Here is a 17,691-nt window from a genome sequence, read left to right as displayed (position 1 = left end):
GGTGTGGTGGAGGGGCGGCTGGTGGGGTCGGGATCTTCTGGTACTGTGTCGTGGGCTGGCCACCTGTCCCAGGAACTGGGCCCAGGGCATGGGGAACCCAAGGAGGCCTTGGGATTTCAGAGAAAGGGTTCACGGCTGCCTCGGCTCTAGATCATATTCTTGGCTCTCAGAACAATCCACTTACACTCCTCGGGCTCAGAACTTTGACTGGAGGATAAACTTTCCAAAACAACAGAAACAGAAAATGCCAGCTTGGCCCTGACCTACTAGCAATCCCTCCAATGGCCATGTCCCCAGACACTTAGGACCATTCTCACTGGCTACCCAACCCAAGTGATTTGCATGGCACAGCTTAGGACAGGGGTCCTGATGTCTCCCATGGGCTGCCCCCTGATGTCTGTGTGCCCATCTCCTGGACTGGCTGTCTGCACAGAGGGGGCACTAGCATGAGACAGCCCCCATCCTTTCCTCCCTCCTTGGGCAGTCATGGAGAGGTCAGAATGGACACAGTTGGTGATGAGTTTGGTTTGGGAAGAACCCTGATGTCCAGTGGGGACACACCTGTGAGTATGGCGCACACATGTATACACTCAGGTGTATCTTTGAGGCCAATGCTGTTTAGAAAAGGGGATGGCCTTAGCCCATGAGACAGCCCCCATCCTTTCCTCCCTCCTTGGGCAGTCATGGAGAGGTCAGAATGGACACTGTTGGTGATGAGTTTGGTTTGGGAAGAACCCTGATGTCCAGTGGGGACACACCTGTGAGTATGGCGCACACATGTGTACACTCAGGTGTATCTTTGAGGCCAATGCTGTTTAGAAAAGGGGATGGCCTTAGCCATGGAGAAAGGCCAGTCTGAGGAAAGCGATGGACCAGAGACCCCCAGGTATAGAACACGCTGCCCCCCAGGCACCTCCAGCCTCCCCAGCCCACTTGAAACTTTCTCTGGAGCGCCTGGGAGGGCTTCCTCATCCTTCAGCAATGCTAGGACCCTCACCCACTCCTTGGGGAGCATGATGTCATGGCCCGAGGTGAGCCAGAGAGCTGACCAAGGGCGAGGATTCCCCTACGTGGTGCCTGCTTCCTGCCCTGGCCTGAGGTGCCTTTATGCCCAGAAACAGCTGTCCCTGGGGAGAGAAATGCACAGGCATGTTTTCTCATCCAGTGAACAGAGGCAGCCGTGAGCTATCCTAGTGAGTCCTTGGACATAGCCCCTTTTGCTGTCCTGCGGAATTGACCCCCCACCCTGGCTTGAGAGTTAAACCACCTGTGGAAAAAGCAACTCCATCTCTGAGAGGGACACAGCAAAGCTATTCGGCAGCTGTGCGCGACCGACATGGGTCCAAAGGAAAGGAGATTTAAGTTTCTGGCATGTGTAGCCCAGAGGGATCTGTGAGAGGCGGGGCATAGCAAGACAGGGTCCCTCCTGGCCATTTGGAGCAGGTCCTTGCCGTCCACATCAGTTCACAGGCATCAGATAGGATTGCAGGTCCAAATGCGCCAGGGGAGAGGAAGAGGCCGCCAGAGTCTGCCACACTTGGTGGCGGTTGCAAAGCCTGTGGTGTAACTGAGGGCTGGTTGCTGTCTCGAGCCGTGTGTGAGGGTCAGCTCTGGCTGCCATCTGCACAGCCTCCGGGGGGTGGCTGGAAGGGTCGAGAGCATTCAGGGATTTGGACTGATGCGTGATTGCTGGACCTTTGGCGGGGTCCCATGGAGTTCTGACCTCGTGCCAGGGTTTTACAGGTGTGGCTGGTTTGAGCCATGGCTTCTTGGGACAACATATTCTCCTGGACCAAAGGCAAAGGGGCCCTGGGTGGCATATGGGGTGAGAGTTGGCCCTGAGGGAGGCCTTATGGTTGACTGTGGGGTTTTGGGGGTGGCCAAGAGCAGGGATGGGGAGCATCCGGGATGGTCCTGGGAACCCCACCGGGGCCAGCTATTTATAGCCTCTGGGAGTCGGGGGCGGGGGCTCAAATTCAGGTGAAAGCCAGATCCACACGCAGTCACCTTTGGTCATCAAGGGCGTGGCCAGCCCCAGGGGGCCTTTCTGCTGCTGGGGTTGAAGGCTAAGCCCTCCTCCCATGGCCTCGGGGACCCCCAAGGGGGTTCAGGAGACCCCAACTGTGGACAGAAAAGGCTGTCGGGATTAGAACTCCAAACTGTTTTTCCAAACGAGTCACCCATTTTGTTTTTCTTAATAAGTGACCAAAAATAAAAGACACATTCTCCCCAATTCCTTAATTGATGCCTTAAGAACCGGGGCTGACTGGGGCCTGGGGCCACTGGGGACGGGGATTCGGGGGGACCTGGTCTGTCTGTCTGCTTGTAGTCACTCCTGAGTTTGAGGGAATCTGATACATGTACCAAAAGGCACTTTCATTTTTTTTTTTTTGTTTAAAAACAGTGCTTCTGTTCTAAGAAATTCAAGTTAAGACAGAGTGCCTCTCGCTCTCCTGTAGTGACAAGTTGGCTACTGTGATGGGCAGCGGTTGGGTGCAGGGCGCGCTGGTGGGGAAGAGTTTCATGCTGGACAGCTTGACGCTGGGGAGGGCGGGGGGGAGGGGCCTCCTAAGACACCACTAAATGACAGTCCGCAGGGAGAGTCGGGAGTCCAGCTGCCTCTGTTCAGTCTGCTCCTCTGGCGTCCGAGCGCTGTTCTCATTTCGGTCCGGATGTGTGAGGTCAGTTAATCCTCTTCGCCGCCTCCGTACATGTCCGCCAGCTTCTTGAACCTGGGCCCCCAGTCGTTTAGGTAATCATAGTCTTGGTCCCCAGAGCTGGACGAGTTCAGGGAACTGACAGAGCCTGCGGTGGAGCCACTCCCTTCATAGTCAAAGACCAGCAGGGAGTCATAGGGGGGTGCTGTGGGGTCATTGTCAGCTGCTCGAAGTCCCTGGAGGTCATGAAGACATGGGGTTAGGGTGGAGGGTGTGTGGTCTCAGCCCTGGGGGTCTGACGAACAGAATGGGGCTCCAGAAGAGGAGTTGGGGAAGTAGGGTAGGGAGATGAAGTTATAGGACCTTGCATACCTTAGGAGCTCAATAAGTGCTCCCTGCGTTTAACTGAAGGGCATTTCAGAGGACCAACAGAGAAGGGCGTTTACAAAAATAGGATGTGTGTCGGAGGTTGCAAACTGAAACGCCAGCAGTGGCCACGCAAATAGCAGACTGAGGCAAGAGGGCCGGGTGCAGCCTGTGGCTAGAGCTCAGACACACTAAGGCAGTGATGGTTCTTGACTTGGCCTGGAGGAAACACGGACCTAGGGTGGCCAGAAGTCAGGAATCAAGTTAAGTTAGACAGCCCCAAGAACAAGATTTGGCACCTGCTGGCCAGCCGAGGGTGACTGTGGGAGTGGTGGATGCATCCCGGTCTCCCTCACCCCACGGCGGGACAACTCCTTAGTGGCTGTTCTTCATTGGCTGCTGGAGGTCCCAGTGGGTTGGAGCCCTAGGTGCCCACTGGGTTTGTTGGGCCAATGGGGTACCTCATGGCTCCTCTGTCCCCTGCCTCCCTATCCCTACCCCCTACCTGTGCTCCCTGAGATTGGCCTCTAATAAACCACCTGCCCTCAAATAGTGTCTCTTGGACTGCTTTTGGGGAAACCCAAACTAAGATCAGAAACTAATTCAAACTAAAACTCAACTCCAGTGGGCTGAAGAAACACATCCCCGGCTCCCGCCTGCTGGTTCAGGAGGTCAGATTGGAAGGAGGGGTGGGCCTCCTCTGGGCCCACTGGGCACACCAAGAGCCCTCCGTGAGCACAGGGGACCCCGGCCCTGGGGCCCTGCGGCGATGCAGCCCTCCTCCTCTTCCCTGCCTCCTCAGCATCGAGGGGAAGCCGGCGCGTGCTGGGCTCCAACTACCTTCAAGGACTGTTTCCCTGAAGGACCCAGCCAGCCAGAAGCCAGCCCTGCCCCTTCAGTGCAGTCACCAGACGGCCTCGAGGGCTTTTCTTCACACCCCAGAAGGGAATTGTTAGCTAGTCAATGTCATGTACATTTAAATATAAGCCCTCTTGCTAAAAACGGTTTCTCGCAGATTCTGGGGCTAAAGACAGAGGGGACAAGATGGTCTCACATTAGGATTCAAGATCCACTGTCTTTTTTGGGAGATGGGGAGAGGATCATAGCTTCCCTGTTTGCAACATCTGGGGTGCAGCAAGGTCTGGGACTGGAGTGCACAGACCCGCTCCAGGGGCGTCAGGAACGCTTACATCTCAGCCTGTGTCAGAATCTAACTCCAAAGGAATCTATTTAAACAGAATATAACCCAGGGGTGATCCAGCGGAGACACGAAACGATTTCTCGGAACATTCCACAAAACATATCGGGGTTCTGGGCCACACATGAAATCTCTTCAACTGCCCCAAAGCTGACACTGCTCAGTTGACATGTGCCTCTGTGATGTGATAATACCATCCCCCCACAGTCCTGGGAGGCGACCGCACCAGCTGGTTCTGGGCCACACATGAAATCTCTTCAACTGCCCCAAAGCTGACACTGCTCAGTTGACATATGCCTCTGTGATGTGATAATACCATCCCCCCACAGTCCTGGGAGGCGACCGCACCAGCTGGATCAGGCTCCCTTGCAACGAGCCTTCTCCTCCATCCACTGCCACCTTTTTCGATTTCTTTTTTCTCAGGATATTTATATTTTTCTTCCGGTTTATTTGCTGTCTTTTTTTCTAGCTGCTTGAGTTGAAAGCTTAGAATGCTTTCCAGTTCTCTACTGATGTGTTTAAGACTACAGTGACCCTTGAACGACATGGGGGTTGGGGGTGCCAGTCCCCGCCCAGCTGACTTCTCAAAAGCTCAACTACCAACAGCCCACTGCTGACCACCTTAGCGATGACAGTCGAACAACATGTGTTTTGTATGTTACATATTTTACATACTTTGTTCTTACGCTAAAGTAAGCTAGAGAAAAGAAAATGTTCAGAAAAATCATAAGGAAGAAGAAGTACATTTATGGTATTTTTTTAGAAAAAACCTGCGTGTGAGTGGCCACATGCAATTCCAGTCTGTGCTGTCCCAAGGTCAACTGTGCGCTTTCCTTCGAGTGCCTGGTGGGCCACGCTCGACATCATCCTGTACTGCATGGCGTATGGTTTCCATTTTTAATTTCCTCTAAGAGTTATTTAAAAGTGGGCTTTTACTATAGATTGAGAAGGACATAGTTTTGGGGGATTTAAAAATTTTATTACATCATAGACAGTATGTGTCGGCTGAGCAGTGTCAGCTTTTGGACAGTTGTAGAGATTTCATGTGTGGCCCAGGACCCGATTTGTTTTGTGGAATGTTCTGAGAAATCATTTGTTTCTCTGCTGGATCACTCCCTGGGTTATATTCTGTTTAGATAGGTTCCTTTAGAGTTAGATTCTGACACAGGCTGAGATATGTGTTGCTGACCCCCCTTAAAAACACAGTGGGTCTTAGAGACCATGTAGTGAAAACCATGAGGACCCAGCTGGTTAAAAGGGCACCAAACATGTGACAGTCTCACATGGAGTCGCGGCGACAGTAACTGCTGGGGAAGTAGCTGATTGGGAGAAGTCCATCCTGGTTCACATCGTTCCTCTTTCCTTTCCCGCAAAGGAAGATGGAAGCAGGACAGGGAGGTGGGTGTTTGGAGAGTAAATTGAGTATTTCCCTGGCAAGGTTGGAAGAGACGTTTCAAGCTGTCTTTGGCAAAGGGTGATCAGAGGGTGGGGGCAATGACACTGAGTCGCCTCCAAACCCCAAATGTCAGGATGGGCATGTGGTCAGGTGGCAGCTTGGAGAGCGCCACCTCCAGGGCGGTTCCCAATGCACGGGGGACGCCTTGGGGGGGGGGGGTTAGGAAGGCTGTTCCCTTTGGCAGTAGGCCAAGTCTAAGATTAGAATTCAGGGGGCTCACTGTACCCCAGTACTGCACCATCATCACCTCAGCTGCTTGTCTTGAAAGGTCTTACTGCGACCAGCCTTGGGGGGGGGGGGGTTAGGAAGGCTGTTCCCTTTGGCAGTAGGCCAAGTCTAAGATTAGAATTCAGGGGGCTCACTGTACCCCAGTACTGCACCATCATCACCTCAGCTGCTTGTCTTGAAAGGTCTTACTGCGACCACCACCATCACGCCCACCCGGCCCAGGGGAGGAATCTTAATCCTCTGCTTTTGTTTGTGCAGGTTGATAGGATCTTATTTTTAGAGACATCCTGCTCAGGCCCTCCCCACTGCTGGGGTACCCACCTCGTTGATGAAGTCACCGATGTCGCCCGGGTGAGGCACCACGGGCCTGACCGGGTACTGGGGCTCAGCACCCACCGGCCGCTCGTCCACCCGCCGCACACCAGGGGCCTTGCTCAGCACATGCTCCATGGCTTCTGGCTGCTGCAGCTGGCTGAGGTCATAGTCCTGGGGTTGGGTGGTAAGGGAGTCAGGGGGAGGCTGTTCGGGTGGGGGCAACTGGCAGAGGCACCAGAAGCAGCCCCCAAGTGCACCTTGTCCTGTTCTGTGACCTGGGCTGCAAGTGTGCCCGATGTCCTATTTTGTCCCCTGGTCCCGAGTCTGTCACTGGTCTGCCCCTCCCATGGTGCCCTGTCCTCCAGGCAGGTGTGCGGTCTGTGCCCACCCGGCTGCCTTCACTGGCCTGGCACTCCACCAGAGCAACCCCACCAGCCATGCAGCTCAGCAACCATGTACCTTCCCGCATGCTCCCAGTGCATGCTGCTCATGTGCTCCTCGGGGTGGGGTGGGGGGTATTGAGGGGTCTAAGCTTCAGTGGATTAAAGACTTGCCCTGAGGCCCTCAGTGGCCAAGAGCGGGCCCAGATTCCAGCCAGGCAGCTCCTTGTAATCCACCCTCCTGGGCACCCAGTGCACTGTCCCTGGCCCCTTGACAGCCCCCAGCACGTGGGAGTGCCTGGCCATTGGGTGTCACTGTTCCAACCCCTTCCCTCTAGGGCACAGGGCAGTGCTTGGCTGGGGTCTGTGGCTGGAGGGACACAGGCGAGGGGAGGTGCTGTGTGGAGGATGCAGGCCAGGCTGGACATGCTTGCCCCGAATGGCCTCCTTGCTGGGAAGGGCCGAGTGTCCCTCTGTGAGAGCCAGGAGCCAGCCCCCAAGCCCCCATGGGCTTCACCTGGTCCTCCTCGCCGCCGCCTTCCTCGTCATACTTGAGGATGTTGTCACGCACGTCGTCCTCGGGGTCAATGAGCAGCTGCTTCGTGTGGCGCTCCTTTTCCCGCCGCTTCATCCACACGACGAACAGCAGGACCATGGCTGCCGGGAGGGGCCGCACCGTGAGCAGGTGTGCACACGTGCACGCCTCTGTGAATGCTGCGTGTGTCTGTGTGGCATGTGTGTGCAGGCATGCACATGAGCATGGATGCGTGTGTGCCTTTGTGCATAAGCACATGTGCATGCATATGTGTGCCTGTGTGAGCATGCGTGTGCCTGGGTGTGCAAGGAGGTATGCATCTATGCATAGGTGTGGCTCATATGCATGTGCACGAGCAGATGCACGCATGCTCCATGCATGTCTAAGCATGTATACATGTGTACGCACACAAGCATGTGTGTATGCACACACATGTATATGCATGTGTGTATGCCTGTATGTGAGCATGTGGATTTGTGTGGCATGTGCACTCATGTGCTCATGTGTGTATATGTGTGCATATGTATGCACAGATCTGTGTGCATGCCTCTGTGTGTGCATACTTTACATGTTTGTGTGTACGCCAATGTGTTCAGATGTGGGTGTGAGAGAGTGCATGTATTTTGTACATGTGTGTAGTGCGTGGGTGCACACAATTGTGTGTGTATGTGTGTGATGCACGTGTATGTGCACACGTGTGCTTGTTCCAAGGCAGAGCTGGACTGGCTCAACCCCTCTTCTGCACTCACTGCCCTGGCACTGGGATGGTATTTTGAGACATTTATCTAGTTACTATCCCTCTGTGTCCTGAGGTGATGACTAGCTCATGCACACTTCGCTGCTAGGGGGCAGGATGACACTAGGGGTGAGGGCCTCGCCACGGGTCTTTTTCATAATCACTCTTCTGAACAGCAGGAGATGAGGGTGTTGGTGGAGGAGGTAAAAGTGAGGGTTTTCAGGCACAAAGTGTCATAGAAGGAGGGGGAGGAATTATTCCCATGTTGGAAAGAGGCTCTGGGAGGGGGCAAGGGAAGAGAGGGGAGCTCAGAGAGGGGCCTCTGAGGGGACCTAGGGGTCCTGCATCCTGAAGGTCCTTGGGGAGGGGTCAGTCCCAGGCTGGAAATAGCAGATCAGCCTCAGCACAGGCAGAACAGGAGAGGGTGACCCGTGTCCGTCCCCAGCCCCAGGATTGCTGGAGCCCACGTGGCAATCCGGGTGGATGGAATGTGCTGGACAGATGGGCAGCCCCACCCAGCTCTGAGGGGTAACGGGGAGCAGACCAGGGGGCTTTTCTCACTACCGCATACAATTGGGGTGCACCCCATAAAATCAGACTTTCGGGTACATGTGGAAACTTTCAGGCACATGTGGAAATGCTCTCACCCCTGTGCTTGCAGATGGAGGGGCTTCTCTCCCACCCGAATCTCTCCCCTCCCTGAACTTTGTAGTCCATGTCCAGACCTCCCTCCAGATGCTCATGCTCATTTCTGGACTCCTGGGTGCCTCTGCTTCCAGGAAAAGCCTGATGGCACCCGTCGACTGCCCTCTGCGTTTGCTTCTTGATTTTGAATGGCATGGACTGCGTCTGGTGTGGCTCCAGGAAGAGGGAGCACTGCCCGGCCCCCATGAGGCTGACACACGCCTGCTCCATCACATCCTGCCTGCGGCCTCCGGTCATCCTGCACTCCACAGACAGGACAGACACACTGCCGAGTGCCGCAGGGAGGGAGGGGTGGGGGCACAGGCGGCCACCCGTTCTGAAGAACGGTTCTTTGGTTGGTTGGTTGGTTGTGGCTGCTGGAGAGCTGGGATAAGGATTCTGAAGCTGGGTGTGGCTCTGTGGGTGAGGGACAGTGTCTCCCATGAATGTGGGAGGGCGAAGTGGCAGGAGGGGACGCTGCCTGGTTGGGCCCAGACTGTGGAGAGAGGGCACTGAAGGCCGGGGGGAGGAGTGCACCGATGGTGCAGGCGGCTGAGACTAGAACCTGGAGACTGGTCTCTGCCGGATGCATGCCACAAGGTCAAGACGTGGCTGAGAGCCCCGTGCCAGCTCACAGCAGTGCGTTGCTTGCGTTTGCTGGACACGGAGGGGCATGGCTGAGGAGGGAAAGGTCACTCTGATGCTTGCCCCGACGTGCCCAGCAGGGCCGAGGTGCTTGCAACTGGCAGGAGCTGATCTGGAGAGGCATCTGCCACTGACCCTTGGCACCTGGCCCACCCCGGCAGCCCTTGAGAAGTGGTCTAGGTCTTCCCGTGGGGGCTTGGCTCCTGGCTGGGCTGGTGGTCTCCCACCCCTGCCCCATGGTAGGTGCTGTGAGCAACGGCACCCCTGGCTAGGGTGGGCGTGTGTCCAGAGGAGATGTCTGTGAGGTGTGCCCCCCCCCCCCACAGAGACACCTCCAACCTCTGTGGAGCCGTTTCAGCACCCTGACATAAAGAAGTCCATTAGGTGACAATGGCTGTTAGAATAAGCCTCAGAAACAAACACAGGCATGTAGAGGGTGACAGGTCTGGAGGTGGGGAAAAGGCAGGTCTCAGGAGTCAGTGTCTTGCAGGTAAAGCTAACGTTAGCCCCGGGGTGTTGGATTGGCCACAGGGCCGGGTTTGCAGGACATCTGAGTGGGACCTGATGCCTGGCTGTGGCCTATCCTGAACGTGGGGGGGGACCCTCTGGCTGGGCGTGAAGTAGAGAGGAGGAACCCCAGCCCTGCCCCCCCCCCCCCCGCCTTGCCTCCCACCCTGGTCCCTCGGCTATGGCTGGACCAGGGCAACTGCTGGGTGGGAGGATGGGAGAGGTGGACCCCTGAGTCCAGTTCTGAGCATCTCTCCCGTCCCCGACAGCCCTCACTCCTGTTTGGGGATCCAAAATGTGGTTCTGGGAAACCCAAAAAACTGGGTCATGTGACCTGGACATGGCCAAAGAGCACACTGCATTCCCTGGCAGGTGACTGGTTCCAAGGTGTGGATTTGACCAGAGCCAGTCCAATTAGAGGGAGCTCTGGGACTTTGGATGCTGACAGGCAAGGTCCTTCTCCAGCTCCACCTGGGAGCTACTGCGGGCATCTGAGGCCGTGGGGGTGCCAGCCCCAGGATGTGGCGGGCTGTGGGAGGCACATGGGGAGAGGGAAAGGGGCCAGGCCAGTGGAGACAGCTTGAGCCACTGGGACCTGACAGCGGCGCGTGGCCCCCATTTCCTGCAGTCACATGGACCAGTTCAACTGGGTGTCTGCTGGGAACCTTGAGAGGCACGGGGCAGACCCAGGCCCTACCTCTCCTGGCCACCCCTGAGACAGCTGCTCACACCCATGGCGCCCAGTCCACACTCACACAGAAGAATGACGATGCAGATGAGGATGGCCACAATGGCGCCGGTGCCCAGGCCAGCTGCTGCCACCGCACCGATGGTGGTGCAGTCGCCGTTGTCATCACACGGGCACACCTTGACCTTGATGACGGACGTGTTGGACAGGGGAGGGTTCCCAGAGTCTGTGACAGTGATGGGGACGTCATACATCCCAGCCTCCAGGTACAGGATGCGCAAGCTGAGCTGGGCATAGTCACCTGGTGCAGAGCAATGGTAAACGTTCAGCAAACATCCAGCCCTCCTTCCCCAGCAAGACTTCCAAAGGAACAGTCTAGGTTTGGTGGCATGGGAGCTTAAAATATCTGCATGGCTAACATGCATGTCACCATTAGGTGAAAAGACACTGGCGATGCAAGAAAAAGCCATAGCAACACGTAGGATGAAGAAATCATTTCTTGAATATATAAAGGGTTTTACCAAATCAGCTAGAAAAAACACCTCCCCAAGGAAAAGTAGGCAAAGGTATTGAACAGAAAATTCACAGAAGATATAAATGGCTGATAAATATATGACAGCATTTCCACTGGTAGTTAAGAGATGCAAATGGAAACAATGACTTTTGGCTGTAAAATTGGCAACATACTTTCTAAAACAACAATATTCAGTGTTGGTGAGGATTTGAGGAAACGGGCACTCTCCCGGTGGAAGTAGAAATTGGTAGAATGTTTCTAGAGAGCATTTTCACGGTGCCATCAAAACTTCAGAATTTTAACACCCTTTGGTATAGCACGTCCCCATCTGGGAAAGTATCCCAAGGAAACACATGACAGGGCCCAAGCAGATGACAGCTGGCGCGGGAAGGAATCAAGGACGACTGCGGTTACAGGAGCAAAGATGTTCATGGCTGTGCTCCTCAAAGCAGCAAGAAACCGGGAGTGACTTACTGGCCTCATCGGGGGTGGTGTGGAGAGGGCTGAGCAAGCGAGATAAGATGTCGCCCGTCCCCGTTGCTCACTCTTCCTGGGCAGACTCAGTCTGGCTCTCCCCACATGGCTGTGCTCCTCAAAGCAGCAAGAAACCGGGAGTGACTTACTGGCCTCATCGGGGGTGGCGTGGAGAGGGCTGAGCAAGCGAGATAAGATGTCGCCCGTCCCCGTTGCTCACTCTTCCTGGGCAGACTCAGTCTGGCTCTCCCCACGGCTGTGCCCCTGTGGGCTTGTGCCCCAGGTGGGCTTACCATTTAAACGGGTGATGGTCCAGTTCTTCCGCACCGTGGCTGGGACGAAGGGCAGCTCAAAGACATAGGGGCCGATGTTGGGGTCGACGTCTGCGTCGGCCGCTGTGATGTTGATGGCATTCAGGTTGGGTTTCTCGCAGATCTGCGCCTCCTTAGGCAGCAGCTCAGGGGCGTTGTCGTTGATGTCAATGAGATAGATCTGCAGGGTCCCGGTGCCACTGGCTGGAGGGATCCCTGCGGGACAGATGGGGTGACCACATAGGCTACTCCTGGTACTCCATGACCATGGCCACAAGATAACACGCATCAGACCAACCCACAGCCTCACACAGGACAGACACACAGATAACCACACATAACACTCAGGAACACATCTGTAGTCCCACATGGGATGGCCCCCCTGCCCCTACACAGCTGCATGCCAGGCTGATCCACAGACTCAGCTGTAACCTCAAACCTGCACCGATACCTGCCGTTCGCCCTAGGCAGCAGCATACAACATGTGACAGCACAGACCATGCAGACACGCAGCCACCCTGACCACAGCTGCAGACATGGACACGCATACACACGCACGTGCTCACCCTCCAGTGACTCAGCTGCACAAGACGGTGCTCACCCAGCTTAGAGCCAGGTGACCTGCAAGCCTGGCCACACACTGGGGATCCCTCTCCTCAGGGGCCCAGGGAAGGGCTCTGAGGATGCTGGGACTCCAGGGCTCTGCACAGGACCCATGAGGGTTGGGACCTGCCCTCCCACATCTTTCCTAGCCTGGACTTTTTGGGGCAAGGCCTTTCCTTGCTTTCCTGCACTTTCCTGGTCCGACCCAACAGGGTCCCTGGTGGCCAAGAGCCCTGAGCCCAGGCATACAAAGAACTGCTGCTCCTGGAACTAAGTGTGAGAAGGACGGAGGGAGGCTCTTGAGATGAGCTGTGGATTGGGGTGCACCCCTGCCCAGCAGGCATCTCCACAGAGGTCCCTGGGTCTGCCGAGCCCCCAACTCCTTAGGGGGCTGCTCCGTCCCCTGAGCCCCCCTGTATACCCAACTGCTGCCTTGGCCCATGCCTGTGGTGCTGGTGGACATGTGCCGGGTGGCCAGAATCTGGGGACAGAGATATGTTCCGTACACCCTCCAGGCATGGAACCTGTGGCACCAGCAATGTGCTGACCTCTGCCTTTTTTTTTTTAACTTTAATTTTTTTTGCAGTTGGCTGGCGTGGGGATCAGAACTTGTGACCTTGGTGTTATGAGGCTGTGCTCTAACCAACTGAGCTCACCAGCCAACCCTGACTGCCTTTTGATGACATTTCTGACCTGACATTAACCACCATGGTTTTTGCCTGAAGCAGTCGGAGTGTGTAAAAAATATATCCTACGGGACGTCTGTCTTCCAGAGGACCCTTCAGAGCGCACAGAAGGTGAGGCAGCTTGGGTGCCTTTGAAACCTGCGTTGAGACGTGGATGGTGACTTGCCACATCACCGGGAGAAGTGCAGGGCACTTGCCCAGCCGCCCAGCTGGACTCGCTTGACACGGTGCCTGCCACGGGCTTCCTGCCGCCCCCCATGGCCGGCTGCAGGTGTGGTTATGATCCCTCTCTCACCTGACCTTGGCTGTGAGCCACTGCGGGAGAGGATGTCAAGGAGAGAGGCTCCCCCACCAGGGTCCGGTGCTCTGCACAGGCTGGCTGCATGGCCTGGGCTTTGGGGACCCAGTTTCCCTTGCTGTGGGGCCAGCTCGTGCGACCGCTATGCTCGCTTGCGAAGCTTGAGCTACTCTGCTCTTCCAAGAACCCACCAGCCACCCGGCTGCTGGCTAAAAGCATTTGAAAGCTACGGATTTGGTTTGATGCCTCAGTGTACAGATGGGGAAACTGAGAAGCTGCTCGGGTTATGGAGTTAAGCAGGGATGGGGCTGGGAGGGCTGGGTGACAGCGGGAACCTTCGAGTGGGCGTGTCTGAACAGCTGAGTCAGCAACAGTGTCGGATGGAGCAAGGGGGGGAGGAGTGCCTGGTGGGACACAGTGGTGACGAACCCCTCTCACAGACATCACCTCGTAGTGTCTAGCCCCACCCCCAGCCCCCCAGTCCCCTGGGCGTCTCTGGTGACCCTCTGGTGCCTGCTGGCCTCTCATAGTTTCTCTGACCACTGCCCTCCCTCACCCACAGACCCGGGAAAGCCATCATGACAGTCGCCCCCAGAGCAGGGCACACCATTGTCAGCTGCCAGGAAGGTGGCCTCGTAGACATTGTTTTTGATGTAGAGGGACTCGCGGTCAAGGACAGCTGCCGTGGTGATCTGACCGTTGGTGGCGTTAATGTGCAGCCAGTTGGCAGGGTCTGACAGTTTTGAGTACCTGCAGAGAGAGGAGGTGAGGGGCTGAGGCAGGGTGGAGGTGAGTGGGGCTGCCCGGGGCCCCCACCCCTCCTCATTCGCCGGGGTCGGGCAGGTGCACCTGCCAGCCACACAGCCCAGGGCCTGGCCCATGTTTCTGTGTCCTCGAGGTCCCTGGAGGCTGTGTCCTCCTCTGGGGCTCCCCTCCGCCTGTGCTGGACCCTCCCACAGCAGGACAGCCCATAGCAGTGGCTAGGGTCGGGCAGGTGCACCTGCCAGCCACACAGCCCAGGGCCTGGCCCATGTTTCTGTGTCCTCAAGGTCCCTGGAGGCTGTGTCCTCCTCTGGGGCTCCCCTCCGCCTGTGCTGGACCCTCCCACAGCAGGACAGCCCATAGCAGTGGCTAGTTGTCTCTGAGCTCTTACTGTGGTGGACAGTCCCAGCCCTGCAGGGACCCCAGGAAGCACGTGCTTTCACCGTCCCCATTTTACAGATGGAGACACTGAGAAACAGTGAGGGTAAATGACTTGCCAAAGTCACACAGCTAGAGAATGAAGCCAGGGTCAGAGCCCGGCCTGCCTCTAGACATGATTGGCACCTGGATACTCCCACTCCTCATTCTGCTGATCAGCTGCCATGTGCTGGCTGCACTGTGTGACTCCCAGTATCGGGCTGTCCCCTGGATGGGGGATGCTGTTGCTTCCTGCCTGGAAATACACCAAAGGTTGGGGAGGCCCCTAACCACCCACCCGGGGACTTTCTGGATTTCATAGGGCATTTTGGGACTCTTCTGTATGGAAAGCAGGGAGCTGAGGGTTGGAAGCCCCTTCTGGAGGGCCCAAGGGCGGGTGCGGGGGCTTTGCCTGGGACCTACCTCACGGCTTGCTGCATGAACCGGTCGGGGTCCACGGCTGAAAAGGTGGTTAGCACGGTGCCCATGGGCACGCCTTCCTCCAGGCGGATCAGCTTGTGGTTGGAGGGGAAGTAGGGGGCCTCGTTGACGTCCATGACGGAGATGGTCACACCTGCTGTGGACTGGAAGGACATCTGGATGCCACTGGCCAGGGGTGCCTGGTTGGACACCATCACGGTCAGCATGAAGGCTCTGTTCAGCTCATAGTCGACGGCCTGGAACGAGAGATGCCGGTGGTGGGATGGGGGATAAGTGGGCGCAGCTCCCTGGGGCATGGGCCTGGGGCAGCAGTCCCCAGGGGGTGGTGGGACACACAGGCTGGTCAGTCTCCACCTGGTTCCAAGTCATTTCCTGTTCCCTCTGGTCTGTTTTATATCCAGAGAGGTCCCATCTTCCACGTGCCCTTGTCTTCTGGCTTCCTGCTGGGTTTGGCCAATGGGAGGAGAGAGAGGTTGGGCCCCACCCACGGCGGGGCAGTAGCTGGGCCCCTCTTCTGGTGCCAGAATGCCATGACCCCACCCTGCTCCCTCACGCCAGGCATGGTAAAGTCTCCTGCTGTTGCCTGCCCAGTGCTGCCTCACCAGGGTGGTGGATTGAGGGGTGGCTCCCAAAAGATATGTCTACCTGGAACCTGTGAACAGGCCCTTATTTGGAAATGGGGTCTCTGCAGATGTAATTAAGTTAAAGATCCTGACATGAGATCATCCTTGGACGAGGTCTCCAAAGACAGAGTCCCTTTTAAGAGGAAGGGAGAGGGATAGTTGAGACACACAGACACGGGGAGAAGGCCATGTGAACACAGAGGTGGAGACTAGAGGGATGCAGCTCCCAGCCAAGGAACCCCCAAAACTGTCAGCAACCACCAGAAACCAGGAAAGCAGCAAGGGACAGATGCTCCCCTAGAGCCTTCCAGGGAGTTCAGTCCTCTGACACCTTGATTCCAGGCCTCTGGCCTCCAGACCTGAGAGGGAATACAGTTCTGCGGTTTACCCACCCAATTTGTGGTAATTTGTTACCGCAGCCCTGGGGCACCAACACACCAGGTCTGTGGCTCCCCTTCCAGGATCTGCACAGACTCTGCCCTTCCGTGATTCCCAGTTACACCCTTTGGTGGGCCAGGACCCGGACTGATAAATACTAGAATGGTTCTACTGTCTATAGCTCTGCAATTGGTGATGTAAGAAAATCTTGCTCAAGCCTCCTCTACACATTTTGGGGATGGAGAGAATCTGCACAGAAGCAGCTCAGGGCCCTGAGACATGGGCCTGTTCTGTGGTAAAGCTTGCAATGGTCTCACTGGAAAAAACACAATGCGTTGCTATTGCATTAAAAAAACTCTGCTTAGGGCCGGCTCCATGGCTCACGCGGGAGAGTGCGGCGCTGGGAGCGCAGCAGCGCTCCTGCCGCGGGTTCGGATCCTATATAGGGATGGCCAGTACGCTCACTGGCTGAGCGCGGTGCGGGCGACACCAAGCCAAGGGTTGCGAACCCCTTATCGGTCACAAAAAGAAACAAACAAACAAAAAAATCCTCTGCTTAGACACATGCAAAGTAGCATGTGCGTGATTTTCCATTGCGGTATTACTTGCAGAGGCAATGTATTGAAGCAAGCCACAGGCCCACGAGCAAGGCCTGCAGGACGTGCTTATGGTGGAGACATGCACAGGTGCAGAAAGAACAGGAAGGCCTCTGTGCTGAAGTCAAGAGATCTCTAGGATCTGCTGGTGAGCAAAGAAGCAACACCCATGGAGTGCTGCCTTTTGTGTAAAAGAGGGAGGAAAAGATGACTTTGCATATGTGTTCGTTCATATTTGCAGAAAGAAACACTGCAGGGATAAATCATGCAGCTCCCAGCCAAGGAACCCCCAAAACTGTCAGCAACCACCAGAAACCAGGAAAGCAGCAAGGGACAGATGCTCCCCTAGAGCCTTCCAGGGAGTTCAGTCCTCTGACACCTTGATTCCAGGCCTCTGGCCTCCAGACCTGAGAGGGAATACAGTTCTGCGGTTTACCCACCCAATTTGTGGTAATTTGTTACCGCAGCCCTGGGGCACCAACACACCAGGTCTGTGGCTCCCCTTCCAGGATCTGCACAGACTCTGCCCTTCCGTGATTCCCAGTTACACCCTTTGGTGGGCCAGGACCCGGACTGATAAATACTAGAATGGTTCTACTGTCTATAGCTCTGCAATTGGTGATGTAAGAAAATCTTGCTCAAGCCTCCTCTACACATTTTGGGGATGGAGAGAATCTGCACAGAAGCAGCTCAGGGCCCTGAGACATGGGCCTGTTCTGTGGTAAAGCTTGCAATGGTCTCACTGGAAAAAACACAATGCGTTGCTATTGCATTAAAAAAACTCTGCTTAGGGCCGGCTCCATGGCTCACGCGGGAGAGTGCGGCGCTGGGAGCGCAGCAGCGCTCCTGCCGCGGGTTCGGATCCTATATAGGGATGGCCAGTACGCTCACTGGCTGAGCGCGGTGCGGGCGACACCAAGCCAAGGGTTGCGAACCCCTTATCGGTCACAAAAAGAAACAAACAAACAAAAAAATCCTCTGCTTAGACACATGCAAAGTAGCATGTGCGTGATTTTCCATTGCGGTATTACTTGCAGAGGCAATGTATTGAAGCAAGCCATAGGCCCACGAGCAAGGCCTGCAGGACGTGCTTATGGTGGAGACATGCACAGGTGCAGAAAGAACAGGGAAGGCCTCTGTGCTGAAGTCAAGAGATCTCTAGGATCTGCTGGTGAGCAAAGAAGCAACACCCA

General features: G+C 56.0%; 1 protein-coding gene across 1 annotated transcript in view; it reads right to left on the bottom strand.

Annotated features, from left to right (window-relative positions):
* Positions 1-695: 695 nt before the first annotated feature.
* Positions 696-17,691, bottom strand: part of CDH4 (cadherin 4, type 1, R-cadherin (retinal)) — a 188,356-nt gene continuing 171,360 nt past the window's right edge. The window contains exons 7-13 of the mRNA XM_008570556.1: positions 14,884-15,137; positions 13,889-14,031; positions 11,677-11,910; positions 10,463-10,696; positions 7,118-7,257; positions 6,227-6,391; positions 696-2,893 (exon numbers count right to left, since the gene is read on the bottom strand). Of these exons, the coding sequence (XP_008568778.1) occupies positions 2,687-2,893; positions 6,227-6,391; positions 7,118-7,257; positions 10,463-10,696; positions 11,677-11,910; positions 13,889-14,031; positions 14,884-15,137 (1,377 nt within the window). The 3' untranslated portion in view covers positions 696-2,686. The remainder of the gene's footprint in view (positions 2,894-6,226; positions 6,392-7,117; positions 7,258-10,462; positions 10,697-11,676; positions 11,911-13,888; positions 14,032-14,883; positions 15,138-17,691) is intronic.

Source organism: Galeopterus variegatus, unplaced genomic scaffold (genome assembly GCF_000696425.1).
Source record: "Galeopterus variegatus unplaced genomic scaffold, G_variegatus-3.0.2 Scaffold614, whole genome shotgun sequence".
NCBI lineage: Eukaryota > Metazoa > Chordata > Mammalia > Dermoptera > Cynocephalidae > Galeopterus > Galeopterus variegatus.
Note: the sequence above shows the minus strand (reverse complement) of the source record. Positions and strands in the feature narration are given on the sequence as shown.